This window comes from Ixodes scapularis, unplaced genomic scaffold, assembly GCF_016920785.2.
Source record: "Ixodes scapularis isolate PalLabHiFi unplaced genomic scaffold, ASM1692078v2 PGA_scaffold8__174_contigs__length_109621045, whole genome shotgun sequence".
NCBI lineage: Eukaryota > Metazoa > Arthropoda > Arachnida > Ixodida > Ixodidae > Ixodes > Ixodes scapularis.
The window spans coordinates 3920545-3944492 of NW_024609883.1; the positions used below are offsets into that span (position 1 = coordinate 3920545).

The 23948-nt window shown below is 47.8% G+C and overlaps 2 protein-coding genes across 3 annotated transcripts in view; one reads left to right on the forward strand and one right to left on the reverse strand.

Annotated features, from left to right (window-relative positions):
• Nucleotides 1-23948, reverse strand: part of LOC8050777 (laminin subunit alpha) — a 161967-nt gene that overhangs the window by 100913 nt on the left and 37106 nt on the right. The window contains exons 11-18 of one of the 2 annotated variants that reach the window (XM_029975546.4): nucleotides 23734-23868; nucleotides 18496-18660; nucleotides 15805-15963; nucleotides 13281-13537; nucleotides 11085-11208; nucleotides 7312-7463; nucleotides 6359-6574; nucleotides 3857-4078 (exon numbers count right to left, since the gene is read on the reverse strand). In XM_029975546.4, the coding sequence (XP_029831406.2) occupies nucleotides 3857-4078; nucleotides 6359-6574; nucleotides 7312-7463; nucleotides 11085-11208; nucleotides 13281-13537; nucleotides 15805-15963; nucleotides 18496-18660; nucleotides 23734-23868 (1430 nt within the window). The remainder of the gene's footprint in view (nucleotides 1-3856; nucleotides 4079-6358; nucleotides 6575-7311; nucleotides 7464-11084; nucleotides 11209-13280; nucleotides 13538-15804; nucleotides 15964-18495; nucleotides 18661-23733; nucleotides 23869-23948) is intronic. The other variant, XM_029975553.4, reaches the window with a different exon arrangement.
• LOC121833510 (piggyBac transposable element-derived protein 4-like) lies at nucleotides 21565-23498 on the forward strand. Its single transcript, XM_042286861.1, has one exon. It carries the CDS (start codon nucleotides 22652-22654, stop codon nucleotides 23321-23323), a length of 672 nt encoding a protein of 223 aa, XP_042142795.1. The 5' UTR covers nucleotides 21565-22651; the 3' UTR covers nucleotides 23324-23498.

Here is a 23948-nt window from a genome sequence, read left to right on the forward strand (position 1 = left end):
AAAGTCACTCACCATCACATTACAAACTTTTCATCATGCAGAGTTAAAGAAATCACACACTATCATACCGTGAACCCTCCAAAGTTCACAAAGTCGCTCACCATCACACAAACTCTTCAGAGTTCACAAAGTCCCTCACCAACATATTATGACCTCTTTGGGGTTTACCAGTCGATCACCATCACTTCACGACCTCTTGAGAATCCTCAATGTCACCCACCATCACATCACAAACACATCATTCGCAAGACATTCTGTACTCCCGTCTTTGTCAGCACGATCAAGTTCGCGTAACTTAACTTTAAGAGCGTAACTTAACTTTAAGTGCCTAAATAGGACATGCATGTCAGGAACAAACTTTTTACCAGGCTGGCCATTAAAGACACCCTAAACTCGCAAGAACACTATTCAGAAATGCCTAGATTTGAGATACACCACAAAAATAGGAAACAGCACACAAAACAACGAGGATGGGAGAGACGAACACAGGGCAAGCACTGAACTTTTCTTCCATCCTAGTTGTTTTGTACATTGTTTCTTATTTTGCTTAAAGGGGTATAGAAACGAAATTTTAGGGCTCCTTTTATTGCTTAGGTGTATACCACGTCGCATCAGCACCTGGGAAACATTTCCTTTGTAAATGCAAGAAAAGTCATTTTAAAACTAATAAAACAATTTCCCACTTCCACCTGCTAATTGGGGGGCCGAAGCTTCCTTGGGGGATCGTGACGTGTTGCTCTGACCCTTCCTTTATGCTATTCCCTTAGAAACAAAATCCCTACCACTCGAGAACATTTTCTGGGTAAAAAACTCAACCGTCAAAGGGTTAATAACAAGGTACGTTATGTGCAAATTTTTTTGCACAGCGATGCTTTGCGGCAATATGCACCGAGCCACAGGGACGTAAGTACAGGTCCCCAGAGTCTCTGTTCCGTTCTCTCCTAAGGATATTTACTCATTTATTTTACTCTCGGGGCTCGTAGGCATTACAGTGGGGAACGGGGAATAAAAAAGCACATACATAGCGGGGCCCCCGAAAAAGTTTCAGGGTTTCATCGCAAAAATAAAGTATGCATCGCTGGATGCACAATCTCTGCCCAAATGTAGCGCTAGCGATTCGGACCAGACGCCAAGGTTCCAGAACTAACCATTGTCTTATGCCAAAGTTATAAGTGATTTTCTGAAACTTTCAATGGGAAAATGGGGAACATTCTCTGTAGTTTTGACCATTCGGGCCCATGCATTCGTGGGTGTTGTTGGCTACCACTTTACCATTGAAAGTTTCTAAAAAATTGCTGGAAACTTTTGTTTAATATCATGGTTCGTTCCGAAACTTTGTCATCTGGTTCAGACCACCCAGACCACATCTGGGTAGAAATTGAGTGTTTGACAATGTATACACTCCGTGCGACGCGACTGGCGCGCCGCTGCGCGGCCGGTACCGAAGGTAGGCAGCGAGAACCCCAGAGAAAACGAAACCGAAACCACGCCACGTACGTTGGTACGCATTGAAGTCGGAGTGGTGAGGTAGCGCTGGTTTCACAGCATGAAGCTGTGCTGCGTCATTAAGTGCTTCAATAGTTATGCGTCGTATCTCGTGGAGACAGTTTCACAGTTTTTCACCTCGCCGATGTTTTGTGGGACAGCGACAACGATGGAGCCGTGCCGTACGACGTGAGAAATCTGGTCTCCCGATCATGTCTGCCACTGTGTCGGCACGGCTGACATATTCTACACTGCCGCTTTGCGCTCTGCGTTTGTTTTTGTACCAGTAACGCCTACATGTGTCAGCGCCGATGGGACGAACCCACACTCGCAGGTATGCGGTTCCAATTTCGTTGGAGGAATGCCCTCCAAAGAAGTTTCGTCCCCATCGTACGTGTCGATGATATTTCCGGACAAGTATGGTACGCTATCTGTATCTCATGAAGAAAGATTCGAACGGTACAAAAAGTGACAAATATAAATCTAAAGGAAACAACAATAAAACTCTGAATCAGTGGAGAATCGACGTTTGAGTATGGAAGTTTATGTGGTGTGCTTTCCTTCTTGACCAGCCTCATTTTGGATGTGCAAACGCTGACACCCCGACTTCTGTAGACAACAAATTTTTTTTCTCGGCTTTAGAGCCACCTATCGCAAAGTGGTTCGAACTGGAAGTACCGTCCACTGGTCCCTTCCTACCTGTAAAGTGTGCACCTCCCACGATGAGTGGTATTACCTGACAGCCTTTGACGGTCAAAGCCAGTTCCCATTTAGTTACGCCGCCCAAACTAAATTTCCACCTGGTTTCGCTATGAAAACTCTTTTTGTTATAATAAGTGTTGTGCCAAGTGACGGTCATGTCAAAGTACCTGTGCACCGAAAATCAGCACCTCGCACAGCAGGTTATTACACAACAGCTGACCGCAAAAGCCCTTGGCGGCCAAACCGTGTGTTGGCCGACAACTTTGTTTTCTCGGCTTTGGAACCACCTTTCGTAAAGTTGTTTCAATTGGAAGTACAGTCCACTAGTCCCTTCCTACCTCTAAAGTCTCCACCTCCCCCGACCAGTCGTACTCTCTTCACAGCCTTTTCATGATCAAAAACCGGTTCCCTTTGAGTTACGCCGCCCAAACCAAATTTTCACCTAATTTCCCTATGCCACCTTTTTTTTTTTTTTTTTGTATAATAAGATCTGTGTTATGTTACTGTCAAGTCCAAGCACCTGTGTGCCCAAATCTGCACTTTGCACAGCCCGCTATAACACAACATTTAGGGACCAATATTAGATATCCCGTACAGCTTTATTTCTTTATTCGTTAAAAACATAACTTTCACACCTGCTGTCTTAAAGAAACTTGGCACTCTTCGTGCACAAACTTAGTGAACATCTCACTCGCCTCCAAATATCATCTTTGCAGCAGTCCTAGGTTTACAGTGACGAGCGAAATAAATTTCCCACTCGGATCAATTAAGGTGGCGGCCCTCTTTGTTTTTCGGAAAATTACTCCAACTTCTTTTTCGGCCGCAACTAGAGAAATTACCCCTAATTACGACTCAAACTCAATATATAAGAAGTGGAGAACAGCTAAATGCCCTTTTGCCCCAGCACTCATGCAACGTCACCCTCAACTTATCAGCTCAAAAAGCAAAAGTTTCGTCTGTGTGCGCTTCCGCCGCCACAGCTTGGCATGCGAAAAGGCGCCGCAGGCTGCTGAACGCGTCTCACAGTCGAACGCCAGCTCCTCCGCTAGCGGCCCTGCTTGCGTTTTTCAAAGCGCCCCCTATAGTTCCCGCACGGAGTGTATAGGTAATTTTCGTAACTAAAAAGAGTGTAAAGTTTTTTTCGGAGAGGCCTTGTACAATTTTTAAACAATAAGGAACTGATAGTTAGCAATAGCTGTACGACAAAAGTGTGTAGTCAACAACTGATACAAGTGATGCAGGCAAGTAATTGTAGTCATTCAATGTTGAAGGAATGAATTATGCACACGACATATTAGCCCTAAGAAAGGCCATCAACTCCGCAGGTTAGCCTCCAAACAAAGCAACCTGATGATGAAGCGTTTTATGCTAGGTTACACATCACATTCTTTTAGTATGACATGTGACCTGAGAGACAGGTGTTGTATTGGAACTTGTGTAACAGGCCAGTGCTAGAAATAAAACTGTGTAATCAATCGAACAAGATGAGAGGATGATCTCCCGGCGAAAGAACAGGCTGAAAGGGCACAAAATATCTAAACGAATCTCGCAAAAACGATGGCACCATTTTTACTCGGCACCAGAACCAAGCCATGGAATGGGTGGGATGGACACAACATCTGAGCAGTGTGCAGAGCGTGGCGGAAGCAAAGCAGCCCGTGCAGCGCACCTGTCGGCAGAGCAGGTTGTAGTTGCAGTGGTGGAAGTTTGCCCTGCCCGTGGCCAGCCGGTCGGCGCCCGACAGCACCAGGTCTGCGGCCACAGAGCCGTCATTGTCCAGCGAGTGGTAGAAGAAGACCAGGGCGTGCGGCCCGGCCCTGGGCACTCGCAGGTCCAGCCGCAGGGACCCGTGGTCTTCGTCCAGGTGAGCCATGGGCCCGCTGTGCAGCTCCTGGGGACGACCGCCACAATGATGGGGATCACGGGTCTTATGACGCAAAAAAGAACTGCTTTGTAGGCTATACTGTGTCCAAACTAGGTTATATTGCTGCGAACGGAACAGTGATGGAAGCATACACAGCTACAACACGGGATAACTGCGTATGTATATACATTTATATGCATTTTTATAAAAAGCCAAAAGGAAAGCATTGTTATCATTTTGATATAAGAAGCTAAGGATGTGTTCTCTTTTTCGTTAAATTTTTGTGCTCCATATAGCGTGCAAAAGCAGACGCTGACAGATGCTTATATACCGTTCCGATGTTTACAAAATCACAGCCGGCATGCTATCTTTTCCGCCGAGCACACGCTTATTCATTGATTCGGAAAGCGAGCAAAGCACCCACCATGCGCACGAATATTGAGCACTGCACCGGCTTTAAGCCCTTTGTTTACAAACTACTCGGCTATTGAACACCACACAGCTCAGCTCGCGATCTTCATGGCCTAGCATGTGCATGTTCGTTGCAACAGAAAGCGAGTAATGCATGCATAAGTACGAACATTGAAAACTGTACCGGTCAAAAGTCCTTCTCTGCCTACGATTGCAATTTGTACATGATCAAACGATAGTCATCATTTATCCACGTCTAAAGAATGGATTGCACGAAGCGAAGTTTAACAGCGAAATTCTCGCTGCTAAACTCCATCGCAACGCACTGCCTCCTATTTGTTGTCACCACACGAGCCCGGTACATGCAATCAAGGTGCCGGTTGTGCTGGCGACTCCATAACTTGTGACAGTACAGAGGTTGTCTGTAAATGAAGACAACCAGCGTATACAACCAATGCACAACGCAATCGACAAATGTGGCGTTCACGTGAAATAGGTGCATTCAAATGGTTGAAACGTGGTTCTAACTTCGGAGCCAGTTCTACATCACTGGCTCATGTTCCGCGAACAATATCTACAGCTCGCCTAAATCGACGGTCAACAACTTGTGTCCCAAGCCAACACTGAGCTGCATACCCAACTGGGAGCAGGTCGTTTGTTCCGGAAAAGTTTAGCACCATCTAGAAGGAAGAGACTACAAATAAATTGCCGGTAAATCCCTCTTAAGAAAGCATTGTTTTAGTACGAACTTCAATGCAAATTCAGCCCGCAGCGGTACTATAAAATTATATCATGGCTCAAATACTGGTCTAAAAAATGAAAAAAGTGGTAGATCACAAAAAAAAATAGCTGCATTTTTAAAATAGTAATTTCCAAAACTATGATATTTTAGGGAGTTTTTAGTGCCAAAGACCCATGTCTTCCCTTAAAGGGTAACTCGAATTAGTTGTCGAACTAAAATAAGTGACTGGTATCGATTCACGGAGACTAAATACGAGCACTGCCAAAATATTACACTAATAAGAAAGTGTGATCCACTCTAAAACCCATATTAAAGATGTTACCACCAGCTTATCCTCGGGCATTCGGCGAGTTGGCGTCGGGGCCCAAGAAACCTTGGGCCCCGTCGTCACGTCCGCACTCAAGCAGGTTACTTGTTCGTATTGCCACTTTCCTTACCATGCTTTTCTGCTTTGTTTTCAGCTGTCCCAGCCTAAGATTTCTGCTCGTTATGTTACGCTTTAGTGGTTGTTGATTGTAAGTGCTCCTCAGCGACCGTGCACAAAGATTCTCGACTCCCTGCTCGCTCAATCGGGTCGTGCTGCCGAAGTGCGAGGAGCCCAAGGGACTGGCATCGTTGCACAATGCCGAGCACTCCTTGCCAAGCTGTGGGTTGTGCAAACAACCTGCTGCGCAACCCAAGCTTGTGTTTTCACCGGTTCCTCAAAAACTCAGAGTTGAGGAGGGTGTGGGTCGACGCCGTTTGTCGAATCGATTCTGGAAGACCGTGGACACCGAAACCTTCACTGGCGGCCATAATCGAGTTCGTTCCTGTGTTTGTGCTTGGAATCAAACTTTAGTATTCAAAGAGGGAAGGAAATTACGGCAGCCGTACACCTATGCGCTAGATACCCTGGTTTCTTGTCCCCGCGTAGTGACTTCAAAATTCCTCTTCCGGGTGGTTAACCCGTCGAGAGCGATACCCACCTTGATCAGCAAACCGGCCCAGGGCCGGTAGATACATTGAGGTCTACCTACTTTCTACCTACTATTGACGCCTACCTACATTGTAAGCGTCATTTTAAGTGCTGCCACAAGGTTCTCAGACAAAGCACACGAGTTGGAGATATCCACAAGAAAGCTTTTCAAGCCACGGCCCGAGCCGAGCTCTCGTACCTCCAGGACGTCCGCGTCGTCGAGAATCCGCACGGGGGCACCCTGTCCGTCCGCTCCCTGGGCGGCGGCCACCGGCACGGCCGTGTCCGGCAGGGCCGGGTAGCGCAGTTGGCGGCAAGGGCCCGCCATGTTGCCCCCCCGCAGGCACGGGTGGCGCACCCGCTCCTGCAGCAGCGTCGCCTCGTAGAAGGCCTCGGGCAGCAGCACCATGTAGTCCTGGGAATGCGGGGCCACACTCACTCCCACGTTCCAGGGGGCCGACCCAGCGAATCAAATCAAAGTTGTAGGTTTTACGTGCCAAACCAATGAAGGGCATTCGGTACGCCTAAGCGTACTAAATAACCGAGGATCGAGTTCAACTGCCCGGGGACCTTTTTACACGCAACCGAAATGTTGGCTCCCAGCAATAAGCCTCCATCAAATTGCAGGGACCTCGGCCGAGATTCGGACCTGCCACTTGGGGATCCGTAGGCCGGTGCTTTGCCTCAAGACCACCAAGGCGGCAGGCCGACGCGCAGCCTTCCTCCCCGTGGGTATGGTGGCGGAACGTGTCTCCGACTGGTGTAATTACTGCATCCTCACACGTCCTCTCTCAATTTCTGACTGAGGACATCGCAGAAGTGGCGCGCCATCGCCTGCCGTGACCCCCGGCGGTGTCGCAGCCGTGGAGTTCTACAGCAAGTCGCACACGAGCTTGACAATCCACAGACGCTTGAGCAGCCAGGAGTTGGCATGCCACGACGACGACGCCACCCTCGCTCGCTTGCCTCTTTTTGCAAAACTTCTACGACCAACTGCCAGGATTGCAACGTCCGACAACGTGACATGCCAGCTCCCGCGACATACTCTGTAGCCACTTCGGGACCACTTCACTGCGTGGGAGGGACAGGATGCTAAGTACACCGGCCAAAGACGCGTCCCGGGCAGGCAGGGACCACGCATCCGCTACGTACCAGGAAGACGGGCCGGGGGGCCTTGATGGAAAGGGTCCATCGGCCGGGGTTCAGCACGAAGGGGAGGGCAGTGACCCCGTCCTGCCCCACCACCCCCTGGAAGCGGGGCTCTCGGCTCGGGGGCAGCACCAGCGTTTCCGTCTGCTTGCTCTCTGAAAGGGGTGCCACGTGGGAAGGTCGCTCATTCTAGAGGGCTGCAGGGGGTTCGCAGCACAGAGGTAATATAATAACCCAGAGGGAACGGTCCCGTGTATTCCGGCCACGCTCAAGGTCATTTCCACGGCCGAGCAGCAGGGAAGGAAACAAAACTACAAAAGTAAAAATACTCCCCGGTTCGCACAGTCTGAAAACTCAATGCTCGGTGTAAAGTGGCTAGCCCCATCACCATAGTGACAGTGTTTATGTCCGCCCATTTCGGCATCCATATCGCGCACATTCTCTCGCGCGGACTCGTGTCCGTCAATTTAAGATAAAAAAAAAAAAAAAGGAAAAAAAAACAAAAAAACTTTTAGGCTTTATTTAAATGAAAGGGCATCACGCTGGCGGAAAAAAATAACGGAGCAGCACTTCATGGCCTCGCAATCCCAGCCACCCGACGAGCTCGCAAAATGTTCTTTAAAAGACGACCCTGCCAGAGGCGACAGCCGCGCACTCGCGCATGCGCAGGAAGCGTGGCACTTGAAACGCTTTAGACCAAAGCAAGTATTAATTACCTCTGTGGACAGTGAAGAACCATCGTCGGACTACTGCACGGCATTTATTTTTGTGTTGGCGTGCGTTTCATAAAATCTGTTCTATGAGGTATCGGGTCAATCTTCATTATTTTACTTACACGGAAGAATTGGCAGCAATTTACCTTTTGATTTTTTGAAAGCTGAATCTGCCTGCACGTTAGAATTGGGGGCGCGTCAGAATCTTGCAAACAGTTCCTTTAAATAAAAAGCTGGCAGAGTGATATTACATATACCAACTACCGTATTTATTCAAATATAGGTCGACCTTTTTTTTTTCGGAAATGTTGTCAAAAATTAAGGGTCGACCTATAATCGTGACCAAAAAATTTCGACCTAATTCGCGACCAAAATTTGAAACCCTACAGAGGATACCTAGCCGGCGTGGCGGTAGAGCCGCGCGGCTTCTTATTTCAAAAAGCTTTTGATGCACAAAAACAACCGAACAGCAGCAGCCGACAGCCCGTGTCCACCGCCGGCTACGGCTCTCGCGCACATTGCCTCGGCGTCGGGTTTCGCCATCATGCCTGTAGCGTTCCCTTCGCTGGGCAAGGGGGAAGGGGAGAGAGAGGAACGCGATGCGCCATGCACTTTGCCCTCCTATGCGCTCCATTCCTCCCCTTCACAAACGCGCACGAAAAAAAAAAAAAAAAAAACCCGGAGGTACTTTAGTTTGTTTTTTTCGGCGGGTCGCGTGTTGCTCACGGGGCTCGCAGCGTTGCTCATGTCTTTGTATTTGGTCTTTCGTTGCTCGCCCGTCTCCACCTTCTTTCGTTTCTTCTTGTCGTCATTTTCCAACGGTGTCAGTGAGGTATTGTTGCCAATTTGTGAGGATGTCTACCAAGCTGACGAAGCTTCGGACGACGATATGTCCGGAAGTTCTGACGATGAATAAGTTTTTGACATCGCCCTGTGATTTAGCTGAGAGTGCTGTAAAGGTTTGTTTCTTTTGCCCTAACTTTCCCCTGTTCCTTAAAAAAAATAAGAAAAGAAAGGTCGACCTATATTTGAATTATTTTTTTTTATTCTCGGTGGGCTCAATAAATAGGGGTCGACCTATTTTCGTGGTCGACCTATTTTCGGGTAAATACGGTATATCATTTATGACGTTTTAAAGGTAAGTCCAGATATAACAAACTACTGATAAAACTACCACTTTTCACGGAACTGTCGCGTTCATTATAGGTGGGTTTGACTGTAATTGACAAGCACTCGAACAGCTCAAACTCTTTGTGGCAAAACGAACATGTCTAATTGATCGTCTGCTTTCCTTCTCCGCTTCTCTGTCGCTCTCTTTCTCGTTCTTTCTCTCTAAACTACCGATGAACGTGCTTATGATTTGCCATGCCTCGCTCCCATCTCCTTCCCCCCCCCCTTGCTCATAGTGACAGGAGCCTCCATGAACAAGTACTGGGAAAAATTTGGGTGCCAGTCCACAACTTTAGAAATAAAGTTTGGCGCCACCCGGAGGGAGATGAGATAGGGTTCAAGTATTTCCAGGATGAAACAATGCAACATCAGAAAGGAGAGGGAGGAAGCGTCTCAGAACAAACTTGGGGGCAAAAAGATGAGCCACAATAGGCATAAAAGGGACTTTGGGAGAGTGCAATGTAGATTACTGCAGCTCAATGGAGCCTGCAGGATCTAGCTTCCTTGGTTGAGGGAGTGCCTGCACTCAGCTGAGCATGTGCTCATATATTTTCATACCAGAATCTCCTGAAGTTTCCGAAAATAGTTTGTTTGACTCGTGAGGCTTGACAGTGTTCCTCCAAGAAACAGACAATTGTGGCGTCTGTTTTATAAATTTCTTTTATACCTGTTCCAACACTAAGACCATGTGGTGTCCTGTACAGTGAAATAAATAAGGTACCGCTATTAAAGTGCAGCATAATTTAAAGTGGGATCGACTGATTTATGGGCCGACATACGCACGAAATGCTAGGCGACAGCATTTCGTGATCAAAGGGTACGCTAATCGTTCATCTAGATAGTAAATTTAGCAGAAAAAACGAAGCGTTCCCAAATCTCTGATCAAGCTCGAGTACTGCAAAAGAATGCAGAAGAATGGCAACTAGCACTGGTAGCTTTGAGAGCAAAGGTTCTACTCTAACTAACTTCAAACATCTACTGTACCACTTTATATGCACAGCGAACATATATTCACTTTTTCTTGCATGAGTTGCAATGTGGTGGCGCCAGTGCGCAAATTAAACACTAGATGGCAAGTTTTGTAGCATTTGCAAGATTGTATTTACACACTATTTTCGGAAAAAGGTCTCTCATAGCATTGTAAGACGTAGTTCGCTCTTACGGTGAAAGAATGACGCATAAAAAATGAGAGAATATAGGCGAATTGGAAGTGTTCCAGAGCTACCCCATGGATGGCGCCACCGAGTTTGTTGCCAATGAGAAAAAGGGCGAACAGATGTACACTTGTTACATGCTACATATTAGCCGTGAGAAGGGTAGACTATTATCACCACCAACAGCCCTTTCGGCTATTTTGGAGTGTGACGCTCAAAATTTCTTCAAGGGGTGTTTCTGCCAATAAATCCAAAACATTGCAAGAGCTTGCCCGTTATCACTGTGAAAAGGCATTCGATCCTGCTGATGACACACCCTCACAATTGATCGATAGTCATCTCTAGTTGCTACAGAGAGTCCGCGTACTTTTCACGTCTGTCCAAACATAAAGCACTGCTAGTCTGCTGCATTTCAAGCAAATCCTGACTCTAGTGACTGACAACGTGAGGACAGCAGCGCTTTTCTTTCGAGCGCCCGGACTCTGGCACGCCCTAGTAGCCTTTCGCCCTGCTTTGGGAGCCTCGCGAAACGACAAAGCGTCGTAGAAGCTAAGAAGCTTGCGCTGGAGGCGGGGCAACCGAAACTCCTCCCCGTCGTCCTCATCCTGTCAGTTACCACGGTGAAGAAATTTCGCCGCAGTAAATGGATAGTTTTGGGTACAATCGAACGTGCAGCCTCAGAAAATGGTTCGTATAAGGACGCCGGTCGGGTAGCCCGTCCACGAGAAGCGGCACTGACCTCCGTACGTGTCCGGAGTGAAGCTGATGTTGCAGTAGACATTGTCGCCGTTGAGGCTCACGTAGCGCGCTATCACCTGGTACAGCCCAGGCTTCTGGATGTGCAGGTCAATCAGGATCTCCTTCTGCGGGTCAGGAAGGCATTGGCACGACAACAGTTAGGGAAAGGACTCTAGCGTTTCTTTTAATGAGCCAGAACAAACTGCGTAGTGCATGAGAACAACTGGGTTTCTCGATAAATGGATCACCCACTCGTTATAATTATAACGATAATAATCATCTTTATATTTCCAATCTTCTAAAAGCCTCCGGGTCATCTGGACCATGCACGGCACATTGCAAGACAAGTGAAGGTTGCTACCGTGACAATAAAACAAAAACCTTAGAAAGAAAACAGACAAATCAAAGAAGAAATGCATCTGGCAGTATAAGAAAGGACTGTGTGGGAGGATTGACAATGGGCCAAAAAGGTCGATAGAAGAAGACTCCTAACAATTATGCGGGTCTGGCGATAATTCATGATATACCTATAGGGAGTATTCACTGGACGCCACATTTGTGGGTGCTGTTTAGAGCGCATGCTCCGAACGAGCTCACATCAATAGGCTGCTAAGACCGGCACTCTTCATGGGCCGGAATGCACGTTGCAAAAGGACTGTGGAAGCTCGCAATCAGCACGCGCTCAGCAGCAGCGCACACGGATATAGCCACCAGTGAATACTCCCTATATGCTCAATAAATGATAGCATTAGAATTAGTCCCTGCATTATACTGTCAAGAATTGTGTCTTTGTATACTGATGTAGATGCCCTCTAAGCAGTGCAAATAGGGCAAGGTACGTGGAAAGCGATCTTAGTCTTGGGCAGGGTGTAAGATAGACAGGTGGGGAAACGGCCCATAGAAGCCTACCGCAGCGCCGTGACCGGATTGTGTACTTGTCTGCTTGCGGGTACCCCCGATTTGCGACAGATGGTGCTGCGGCGAGAGGAAAAAAAGTCGGAATCGGATTTGCGTGCAACTCTACGGGAGAGTGCGCAAAATAAACCGAGAGCACGACAGTCCCCCATTGAAAATCCACGAGAAACCATCTCCGTCAGTTTAGCTGGTCGCCACCGGTCGCCCACCCGGAGTGAGAGTTTGCGGTGCTCCACATAGATGGCGCCACAGAAAAAGAGAAAACCGAGGGGGACACAATCCGGTCGCTCATTTGACTCTCGTTTCCCCACCTGTCTACCTTACACCCTGGTCTTGGGCCCGTTCCATTTCAAGTATAGAGTAAGACTCAGTCAGACCCAACAAGCAAATGGACAGTTTCCTAGTTCTCAGAGATTCAAATACGGTACCAACTTCAGTGCTAAAGTTTGGTGATTTGCGCATACCTGCGAGAGAAAACTGTGCTAAAGGATCGGGGTAATGCCCACATTAAGATGAACACCGCTGTTGAGAGCTCCCAGGTGCTGGTCCCGTCCCAGGTGAAAACCATGCAGTCCACTTTCAGCTGGATTAGGCAACCAGTCTTAGCTGGATCCATTCAGATTGTCTGATTTTCAGCTGGAGGCATCTGAGACCACACATGTCAGGCGACATAATAACAAGACATTGCATGTCGTGTTGCGTGGTGCTCCAAACAACGTCGTCATGCGAAGCGTCATGTGATGCAACACACCATATCATGTGATGAATCACTGCAATGTCACTCTTGCTATAATTATATATTAACAGTTCACCCGCAGCTGCATTATGAAACTGGTCCCAGCCGGATCCAGCTAAGACCAGTTCCATAATCCAGCACATTTTTGTGTCTTTTCTTACACAGACTCTCCCGTAACAGATTGTAAGGTTATATGGTAGAACAGTGCTGTCTCGTCCATAGGGACGCCTCCGTTCCCCAAAACATTGCGAGTTGTTCATTATAACGAGACAAAAAAATGTATATTTACCCAATTCATCCCTTGCCTATATAAAGGGGGCATCCATTTTAATGGGGTTCGTATTAACGACACATGACTGTACAACGTACAGTGCAATCCACTTATAACGATAATTAAAAAACCTGAAAATTCAATCGTTTTAAAAGGTTAGCACTGTATCTGAGCTAGAAACCCTAGAAACTGATCATTATAAGCAGTACATTGTTTTATGTGGTATCGGTATAAGTGGATTGCACTGTAGCGAGTAGAGTATTTTTGTCTCTCACCTGAATGTTGGAGAAGATGGCGTAGCCCTTCCAGGAGAAGCCCGGGAAGAGGCCGCTGTCGAAGTCAAAGCGGGCGTTGACCCCGCTGGGGGTGTGTCCGTCCTCCACCTCGTACTTGTGCTGGTGCAGCGTGGGGAAGAAGTGCGCCTGCAGGGGCTCCGAGCAACGGCGCCCCGTGATGCGGGGCCGGCACTGGCACTGGCCGCTCCGGGCGTCGCACGAGCTGCCCACCGCTCCGCCCACGTCGCACTGGCAGTCTGCGCAACACAAAAGGAGCGGCACAGTGTTGCCAAACTATTACTTATGCCTATGCTTAAACGACAACTCCGCTTCAGTTTTGAAAAAACAATGCAGTCCTCTTCAGTATTCTCTACGAAGGCCACACGTAAAATATTACGACCAAGTTCTCTCTAAATGTTTCTTAAACGGTCTGGCTGACTTTGGAAAGTGCCAAGTTGCCAAAATTGGGCGACTCTAACGGGCGTATTGAGGCACTGTTGACAGCGCAGTCGTAGCCGACATTGAGTTAAACGTCATCAATATTGCAATACTTTGTTTAAGCTGAAGTCTTGGCAGGCTTTCAGCGTTCCTGCCAAGCACGCACGCTCAAGCAGTGCGAGTACCGTTCGGGGCCACATGCTCAAGCTTGTAGCGTTGGCTGCATCAGGACTTAAGCTGAAACAAAGTCTACTTTTTGTTTGTTTTTACTTCCCCCGGCAAGCGTAATGGGGGACGTCACCAGCGTCTCTTCTCGGTGCTCGGCGGTATCCAGGTGATTGGCTAAACACGCCTGCGCAGCCCGCTTCTCAGCCTTGGGAGAGCCGTCCAGCCGTCCTGCTGTTACCGCCGTCTGACACGTCTCAACCGTCGTCATCATCGCCTCGCCAGCCGCAATTATTGACTCTCGCGAGTTTTGTACACACTACGTGCACAGACTGATGCCGCAGTTATGCAGACCTTGTAAGATATCGTAGACACCAAAACGTGGTGAAGACTGCAGTGCAGACGACACTTGCACCTTGCACACACCCGCCCTACAGTTACTTACCCCGATCCCGCCCATTATTGCGTAGAAGATTATGTGACCGCACGTACCACGCAACAGCTATATTTTGGGCGGCCGGAAGCCAATGTTGCCTGACGGAGCCAAAGTTTTGGTTTCGGTGTCTGCTCATGTTTAAAGTAAGATTTCACAAAATATATCCCATTTCTTGAGAAGCAAATGACGTAGTGGCTTTTATTGGTGCTTTTAAATGTGAAATCACTCATAATTTTGAAATTTTCTGAATTGAGTGGAGCTGCCCTCTAACACAAATTGCCACCAAATTCACAAAAATAAAATACAGCGAACAAGTCAACTAAAATGCCTCCTACCACATATGAAAGGAGGTGCAAAAAACAGTGAGGATAAATAATTGTGTACAGCCGACTTTTCCCCAGCAGATAGCATCCTTTATGGTGGCTAGCACCTACCATCACAAAAGGTTAAAAAAAAAAGAGAGATTAAAGGATTTAAAGATCTAGCACAAACCACACATGGAAGTGTGGTTTCTGCAGCACATTCTGTGAACACAGGTTTTTGTCAGCATGATTAGGCGTGTACATTTGTTTCAGAGGCCAAGTTCAGCTTTGTAAAGAACTGGTGGATCTCTGGCAGTCGCAGGAAAAACAAGGCAGTCATTGCTACAACTAGCAGACAATGCTCCTTTTGCACACCCATTAGTATATCCTCTGGGCAGAGCTTTGTGCTTTGACATAGCGCTTTCCTTTAGCCCCCGTCTCCCTGAAGCTTTTTGTGCTCAAATATCTTGTTTGCTCGAAATTAGACTATGCTGCTGCAATCTGGTGTCCTGTTTAGACCACCCTCGCAGCTAACCTGGAGTCACTTCAAAATTGCAGTGCTCATATTATAATAACCAACTATCATCAAACACCCAGTGTTTCATTCATGAAAATTAACCTCTCTTTACCTCTTCTTTTATTGTGCCATAGGTTTCTATGTCTTCTCTACAAAATATATCATACTAATCCTCTCCTAAAAGAAACACTCTTCCTCGACCATCAGTTCAAAGTTGGCATTCCTCACTGTCAGGCCTCAGCCTATAACGATTCCTTCCAACCTAGAACATCATCAGAGTGGAACCACCTGCCTGCATCTATAATATCAATACCATCGTTAGATTTGTTTAAAACTACCATTAATAATAACTTTTGAAATCCCGTAATTGCGTTCAATTCATATGTATGTCTTTTTACTGTGTTCAGTTGCCCACTACCTTCTGTAATGCCCTTTCGGCCCCGAGGGTATTGCAATAAATAAACAAGCAATAAAAAGTTCGCGAGCAAATACCTGCACAGTCAGTGAAATAGAGAGAGGATAACTACAAAAGAAAGTACAGTATGAGACAAGCAGTGAGGAAAAGAAGGTTGCCGTCCGGTCAGCGACCGAAAGCACCCCGCTGCCCTGGATGCCTATCTACAGAAGACGGGAGTAAAATGCCAAGGCCCAGAGGCCAAGACCCACCCTGGCAGCCGAGCAGGTCCTGGTCCTGGAGGTGGAAGGTCCCGTCGAGGCACTCTGTGCACTGGCGCTGGCCCACGTTGGGCTTGCACAGGCACTGGCCGCTCTGGCCGTCGCACACCCGCAGCCCCCCCAGGGTGCCCGGGGAGTGGCACTCGCAGTCTGCGCAAGGGGAGGGAACGGCGGCGTTAGCAAACCACCTCGAGCGCTCCGGTTTTGAGGCATTGTACCTTAAAGCGTGGGTTCTCAAACAGGGTTCCCCAGAGCACCCTTAAGGGTTCCAGAAGCAGCCTCAAGGGTTCCTTGGAGCACCCCCAAGGGTTCTCCAGAGCACTCTCGAGGGTTCCCAAGAGCACCCTTAAGAGTTCCTTGGAGCACCCCCAAGGGTTCTCCAGAGCACTCTCGAGGGTTCCCAAGAGCACCCTTAAGAGTTCCTTGGAGCACCCCCAAGGGTTCTCCAGAGCACTCTCGAGGGTTCCCAAGAACACCCTTAAGAGTTCCTTGGAGCACCCCCAAGGGTTCTCCAGAGCACTCTCGAGGGTTCCCAAGAGCACCCTTAAGAGTTCCTTGGAGCACCCCCAAGGGTTCTCCGGAGCACTCTAGAGGGTTCCCAAGAGCACCCTTAAGAGTTCCTTGGAGCACCCCCAAGGGTTCTCCAGAGCACTCTCGAGGGTTCCCAAGAGCACCCTTAAGAGTTCCTTGGAGCACCCCCAAGGGTTCTCCAGAGCACTCTCGAGGGTTCCCAAGAGCACCCTTAAGAGTTCCTTGGAGCACCCCCAAGGGTTCTCCAGAGCACTCTCGAGGGTTCCCAAGAACACCCTTAAGAGTTCCTTGGAGCACCCCCAAGGGTTCTCCAGAGCACTCTCGAGGGTTCCCAAGAGCACCCTTAAGAGTTCCTTGGAGCACCCCCAAGGGTTCTCCAGAGCACTCTCGAGGGTTCCCAAGAACACCCTTAAGAGTTCCTTGGAGCACCCCCAAGGGTTCTCCAGAGCACTCTCGAGGGTTCCCAAGAGCACCCTTAAGAGTTCCTTGGAGCACCCCCAAGGGTCCTCCAGAGCACTCTCGAGGGTTCCCAAGAGCACCCTTAAGAGTTCCTTGGAGCACCCCCAAGGGTTCTCCAGAGCACTCTCGAGGGTACCCAAGAGCACCCTTAAGAGTTCCTTGGAGCACCCCCAAGGGTTCTCCAGAGCACTCACGAGGGTTCCCAAGAGCACCCTTAAGAGTTCCTTGGAGCACCCCCAAGGGTTCTCCAGAGCACTCTCGAGGGTTCTCAAGAGCACCCTTAAGAGTTCCTTGGAGCACCCCCAAGGGTTCTCCAGAGCACCCTCGAGGGTTCCCCAGAGCACTCTCAAGCTCCCCAATTTCCTCGACCGCACTTGTCCCAAAGTAAAGTGCCTTTCCAGATTAAGTAGGCAGATTTGAGCCATTGATTGATGCTTAGCTATGAGCCAAGCACTATCTAGTAAGTGCATGATTGTTTAGAAGGCCTGTGGGCTTTTGTGCTGCTTTATTGCATGAGGAGGGGTTCCTTGGTCTTCAGTCGAGCCAGATAAAGGTTCCTCAAGGTCAGAAAGTTTTGAGAACTTGTGCTTCACTTTGTCCCCATTCTTCTAGTGCAGTCTCTAACAAAAGGCAAGATTAACTTTAAGAGCATGGGGGTGCTGCACAGATTTTGGATGGTTTCATAATGCTGCCAAGAAAACCACAACCTGACCAAGTGCATCTCCTCCCCTCAAATGCGAGCAAGCAGAATTGGGTTCTTTATGCTTTTCTTTAACCGATACCCGACACCTAAGGCTTGAATAACAGGCTTAGGTTGAGCTAATTGGTACTTGTCAATACAAGGAAGTCAGCTTGAACATTAGACAAACACAGAGAGGTCTGTATGTTTGTTTTCTCTCTTTGCATTTGTCTAATGTTCAGGCTGACCTCCTTGCATTGACCCTAAGGAACGTCATGACAGGTGGTCCTGGTGCCTCAACCATTCTTTACCGATTTCTGACAGCGGAAGTTACAAACACTGTTTTCCTCTTTTGTCTAAAAAACAAAATGATGCTGTTTTAGACAAAAGAAAAAGCCAGGCACATGAGTGCACAGAGTTTGCACTGCCTCCACCAGATGCCATCACTCATGACGCCAAATTTAGGCAGTGGTGGCAGTATTGAAAAGTCATTTTTGAGAACAAGACAAAGGAAGGAAGGACGAGTTCTTTTTCAGAGATCAATAAAGATAAGAATGGCTAAGTAGACAATTCCACGTGCAGATTCAAAGACGCTAACATTAATGAGACATGCCTTCAGCGGAATGGCGAGCTGCTGCCATTTGAACCGAATTCTCGAAACCCAATATGGCGACTGCACTGCCAACCGCAACAAAACACAAACAAAACAATTGTCGGCAAAGGGAGGAGAGATGCGACACTCCAAAAACTATGGCGGCAGAAAGCTCCTGGACGCGACATGAGGCCACGAGAGGTGAAGCCAGAAGTGTGGAGGGATATGCCCTCAACAATGACCAAAACCAAGAGACGCCGTTGTACGAAAAGGAGAAATGACTTGGCGCCAACAGCTGTTCTGGTCACCGCCGGGGCCCCGAAGGGGACCAAGGGTGGTGTCATGTCGCCTCCAGAAGCTTTTGACCTCGACGCCAAAAGTGTATACGGTGTCTCTATGCCAGACTACACCCGAGCCTCACCCTCGCAACCCTGCGGGTCGCTCGGCTTGAGGTTCCAGTAGAGCGGGCGGCACTGGTCGCAGATGCGTCCCGTGACTCGCTCCTTGCACTCGCACAGCTCCCCACTCGTCAGGCTGCCGCAGCCGCCAAACGTCGCCAGAATCCCCGCCGGGTTGCAGTTGCAGCCTGCGGGAAGCCACGCCCCCTTCCCCTTGAGACACCCTCGCAGACAACAAGCTTAGTAATTCTCAAAAACATCCGTGGGATGCCTTACAGATTGAAGGGGCAAAAACATTGACAAACTGTTACGTAAAATAGCTTAATGTACACTGCAAGATACTGTTAGAGAAAACAAAGAATTGGCAGTTTTTCTTGTCTTTTAGAATCGAAAGAGCATGATACAAATTACTAGTGTGGTGGAAAGGACTCGTCTGGGGCCCTCACCTAACGGCAAAATATAGTGGCCGCCGGTATGTGATTGAAGTGAAAAGCAAAAAAAGTGCCGATGGTGTATTCGCACTAACAGTGTCGCACAGTGTACACGCTATGTTCATACAAAACTGAGCTAGTAATGCAGAAAAAGTATACAATGAAAAATTCAAGATTCGGCTTTGAAGTTTGTATTGGGAAGCTCGCAATGGGTGACTAGGTACGACAGAGTGTGAACGTAAGCCCAAATGGCAATATTTAGGTTTTTCGTCTTAAATTTGCTCAAAATATTTATCGCTGAAACACTGGTCTTGACAAGCAGAGATATATAAAAGCTCTTTCAACATTACAGATAAAAATGACTGCCGTAAAAATTAGATTCCTTTAAGAAAAGACGTACCGCAACACCTCTTTTTTATGTAGAGACAGCGCGTGGTCCGAACTCCATTCTGTCATTCACTCTCACCATCACAACGAATAATGCGTTTTTTGTGTATTTTTGTTGAATACGTCAATATAAAGATAACAAACAAGAGCTAGAGAACTACAAAAACTGCATTTTCGAAAACCTTTCGCTCGTGGAATTAACAAAAAAGTGTTAATGTCAATTACAGTGATGCCAATAAGCAAGTTCAAGTCAGTCGTGATACATAGCAAGAATGTGAAAACCTTATGCCAATTTGTCCGTTATAGTAATGGACTGAGTTTGAGCACATGATATTGTCACGGATGAAAAAGGATAGACAAGCGTCAAACCGAAAATAAAGGATTTATCCGCAAACTTGCGCCAGAAGCAAAATAAAACAAAAAAAAAAGATTGCCGAAAAAGCAGAAGCGAGCATCGAGGTGTCGGCGTGACAGCTGGCTGGAGCGAGAGGGAGTCGGCAAGGCCGTGCTGGGCCCCTTATCTATTACCCTCGGGATCTCAAACATTCGGCCTAGAATGTTCGAGCGTTTTAACATTGGGGGTAAAAGTAAACACAAATCATTACAAGTATGAATAGGGTTCCGCGTTTACGGTTTTTATTTTTTCAAAATTCGGCATACTTTTTTCGGTGTCTATTTTAAAATTTAATTTTCGTTTTTTTTCGGTGAATATGAAAGTTTACCTTTTTTTTTTCGGTGAATATAAAAAAAAACACCATCGGACACCAGATCAGATGATCCTTGTAGCTGTGATATTTGTGATCACTCAAAGAATAACGGCACATATACATAATTGGTCTTCGCTACAACTTCCGTCAGGATACACCTCAAAATCGCGAAATTTGCGGGCATAATCTTCCGCGCGCTTCTTTCTCCTTCCCATTCTGACGACGTGACCGTCTGAGGTGATGACCGTACAGTGACCAGCGGAATGGCAAAACAAATCCATTTTATTTATGTTCTCAACCACAGGGAAGTTTGAGAGAGGGTGTTAAGAAAGGTATTAACGGCTTTCCTGGATGTCCCCTGAACTGTATGAAGCGATAAAACATTATACTAGCCCACATCCAAACATTTTTTGGGGGACCAAGACTTTGACACACTAAGCCCGATCACAGAAAGGACACAGATGTCCCGTGAAGGCCAATCCAAGACCTCTTTTGTTGAATATTGAACCTTGGAAGAGGGCAATCTAGAAGACGTCACACAATGTTGAACCCTGCAATGCCCTCTCCCCCCCCCACCCCTCCCCCCATCCACCTCGACGCGGCCCTAAAAAAACTGACCTTTTCCGGTTAACCCATTCGCTTCCAAAGCCGGCGATCCGCCGGCCGCTTCTGCCAAGGCCAAAGTGCGAGAAGCCGGCGAATCGCCGTCCTCCTAAAAACGCATTGTTTTTAAAAAGCAGCAATAGATGGCGCTTCCCTGCATAATTAAATTACAAATAGCGCTAGGACGAGGACAGACGAAGAAGTGGACAGGACAGGCGCTAACTCACAACTGACGGTTTTATATACAACGTTAAAGAAGAAGGTGAAGGAAGTGTCTGGTGTTGAAAAAAAGAAGAAAAAACCGTGGGAGACAAATTGAGAATACAAATATTGGATAAAAATTAATAGAAAAAAAGTTAATAGAAAAAAAGGTGATCGTCCAAAGGCCGCCGATCAGTGCCTCGTACAGCTTATTTACCTTTTTACATCCAACAGGCACCACAGCCAAAGCTATACCGGCGCGAGCGCATAGACTCGCGCCGGTATAGCTTTGGCTGTGGTGCCTGTTGGATGTAAAAAGGTAAATAAGCTGTACGAGGCACTGATCGGCGGCCTTTGGACGATCACCTTTTTTTCTATTAACTTTTTTCTATTAATTTTTATCCAATATTTGTATTCTCAATTTGTCTCCCACGGTTTTTTCTTCTTTTTTTCAACACCAGACACTTCCTTCACCTTCTTCTTTAACGTTGTATATAAAACCGTCAGTTGTGAGTTAGCGCCTGTCCTGTCCACTTCTTCGTCTGTCCTCGTCCTAGCGCTATTTGTAATTTAATTATGTGTAACCAACTAGCCCGCCAGAATGTTTTAATTCAGTTCATTGCTTCCCTGCACACTGATTTCTTGTTGTTTTGTCTTTTTCACACCAGATGGACATAGTTGTCCACTATTTTTGAGCTTTGGTTGTATAAAAAAAGAAAAAGTTCGCAGCTTTGTTTTTTCTGTCGATTCTTTCGCCGTGTCGGAATCGGAAGCATGGCGCCGCGAAAGAAGAGAGCGCTCACATGTGAGGAAATCCTCGAGCTGGTGTTCGAGAGTGATGATGAAAGTGACTGTGGCGACGATCTAGAAGATGTATCGGACCAAGAAAGTAGCGACGACGAGAGTGACGGTGAGAGCGGCAGTGACTGTGAAGGCGACGTGTGTGTATCACAAGACACCTCTATTTCCTCCCCACCACCGTCAAAGAAGCCTAGACGTGAAGATTGGCAGTGGGAGGAAGAAGACAGTTCAGAGAACGTCGTCAAACTGTCCTTTAGTGGAAACCCAGGTGTCAAGCGAGCTATCCGACTGAAAGTGGGTGAAAGCCCCAGTCCTTTGGGCATCTTCAACGCTCTCCTCGAAGACGATTTTTGGGACATGATTGCAAGGCACACCAACGCTTATGCAAAGGAAAAGCAGTCTTCCAAGCCGGACCCTACATGGCATGACACGACACCGGCGGAGATGAAAGCCTACTTTGCGCTCTGTGTGCTAATGAGCCAAGTAAAGAAGAGCAGTATCCAGGCATATTGGTCAAAGAGAAGTGTCATCAGCACACCATTTTTCGGGACGGTGATGCCCAGGCAACGTTTCTGGGCACTCTCCCGATATCTACATCTTTCCGACAACAACCTTCCAGCAAGTGATGACAAGCTGAGGAAGCTACGGCCTGTACTGGACTACATCATCAAGTCCATTGGCAGTGCCTACTCTCCAGAAGAAGGTCTCACTGTCGATGAAAGTTTGATGAAATTTCGTGGTTGGCTCTCATACGTCCAGTTCAACCCCTCAAAACGAGCACGGTTTGGGGTGAAATTCTACAAGCTATGTGAATCTGGCAGTGGCTACTGTCTGAAGTTCTCTGTCTACACAGGAAAAAGTGAGCAAACCCCTGCTACCATCGGAATGTTGTGCAGTGAGGCCGTCGTCATCAACCTTGTCGGCGATCGTCTCGCAGACGGCCACACAGTCTATATGGATAATTGGTACTCCTCACCACACTCCTGTTCCTTCACATACACCAAGCTGGATCAAACGCGGTGGGTACTGTTAGGGTGCACCGCAAGAACATGCCCAAGGAGGTAAAAAATATCAAGCTGAAAAAAGGCGAGTGCAAGACCTTCTTCTCGCACGGCGTGATGGCCCTGACATGGCAGGACAAGAAGCCTGTCAACCTGCTCTCAACGTGTCACACCACTGCCAATGTGACTGACACTGGCAAGAAACAGCGCCAGAGTGACCTGCCTGTTTTGAAGCCCCAGGTTGTCCAGGACTACAACCGAGGAATGGGAGGTGTGGATCGGGAAGACCAACAGTTGGCTTCCTTTCCTATAATGCGAAGGTACGCAAAGGGCTACAAGAAGATATTTTTTTACATCATGGACATCGCTGTTTATAACAGCTACATCCTCTCCGCCAAGATTACAGGCAAGCGAATGAGCTATACGGACTGGAAAGTGGACCTGGCGGAACAACTGATCGAAGAGGCCGTGTTGCCGGGATACCGGCGACGAGGCAAACCGCCCGTTGGTCCCTCACCGATGCGGCTAGAGGCCTGCGAGTGGGCTCACTTCCCTCGCCAGATCCCGCCGAATGCGATCAAGCAGAATCCATCCAGACAATGTCATATATGTAAGGCCCAGGGGAAGAAGAGCGAGAGCCGCTGGGAGTGCGAGAAATGTGAAGTGGCACTTCACATGCCCGTCTGCTTCAAGACCTTCCACACCCGCAAGGTACTCTGAGTGAATCGCTTCCGGAAATCATTCCCGAACAAAATAAAGTAAAAAGTGTTCACCCGCGAGTTATATGGCAGAAGTTACAGAGCTTTCTTTGCGACGCCGCACACGGCAGTCCGCTTGGGGGAAAATTGCGCGGTACAGCTCGCGGGAACGGGTGTGGATGCCGCGGAAGCGAAAGGGTTAAAACCGAATTTCAGAAAATGGATTCGGCATACTTTTATCGTTTTTTATCGGTTTTAACCGAAAACTCCAAACCCTAGGTATGAAGTAGCGTTCCCCCTCAGCCATGTACACGGCTATATCAGACCAATGAGATACATAAAAAGATGACAACAAACAGAGGCGAAGCAGATTATGATGCTACGAGAGAAGCACAACCGAGACAATTTTCTATGTGTTGACAGTGTGGATACCTTCGCAGAGGGGATAGTTGTAGAAGCCCTTCTTGCAGCGGTCGCACTTCTCTCCGTCGAAGCTGGGCTTGCAGAAGCAGGTGCCGTCGCTCCCACACGACAGTCCCACGGATCCGTACGAGTCGCAGCCGCAGGCTGCAGGGGACACACTGAGGGTCATTCACTCCAGGGCGCAGCAGTTCTCATGAGATTTGAAGCATCAGAGGACCTTCGTG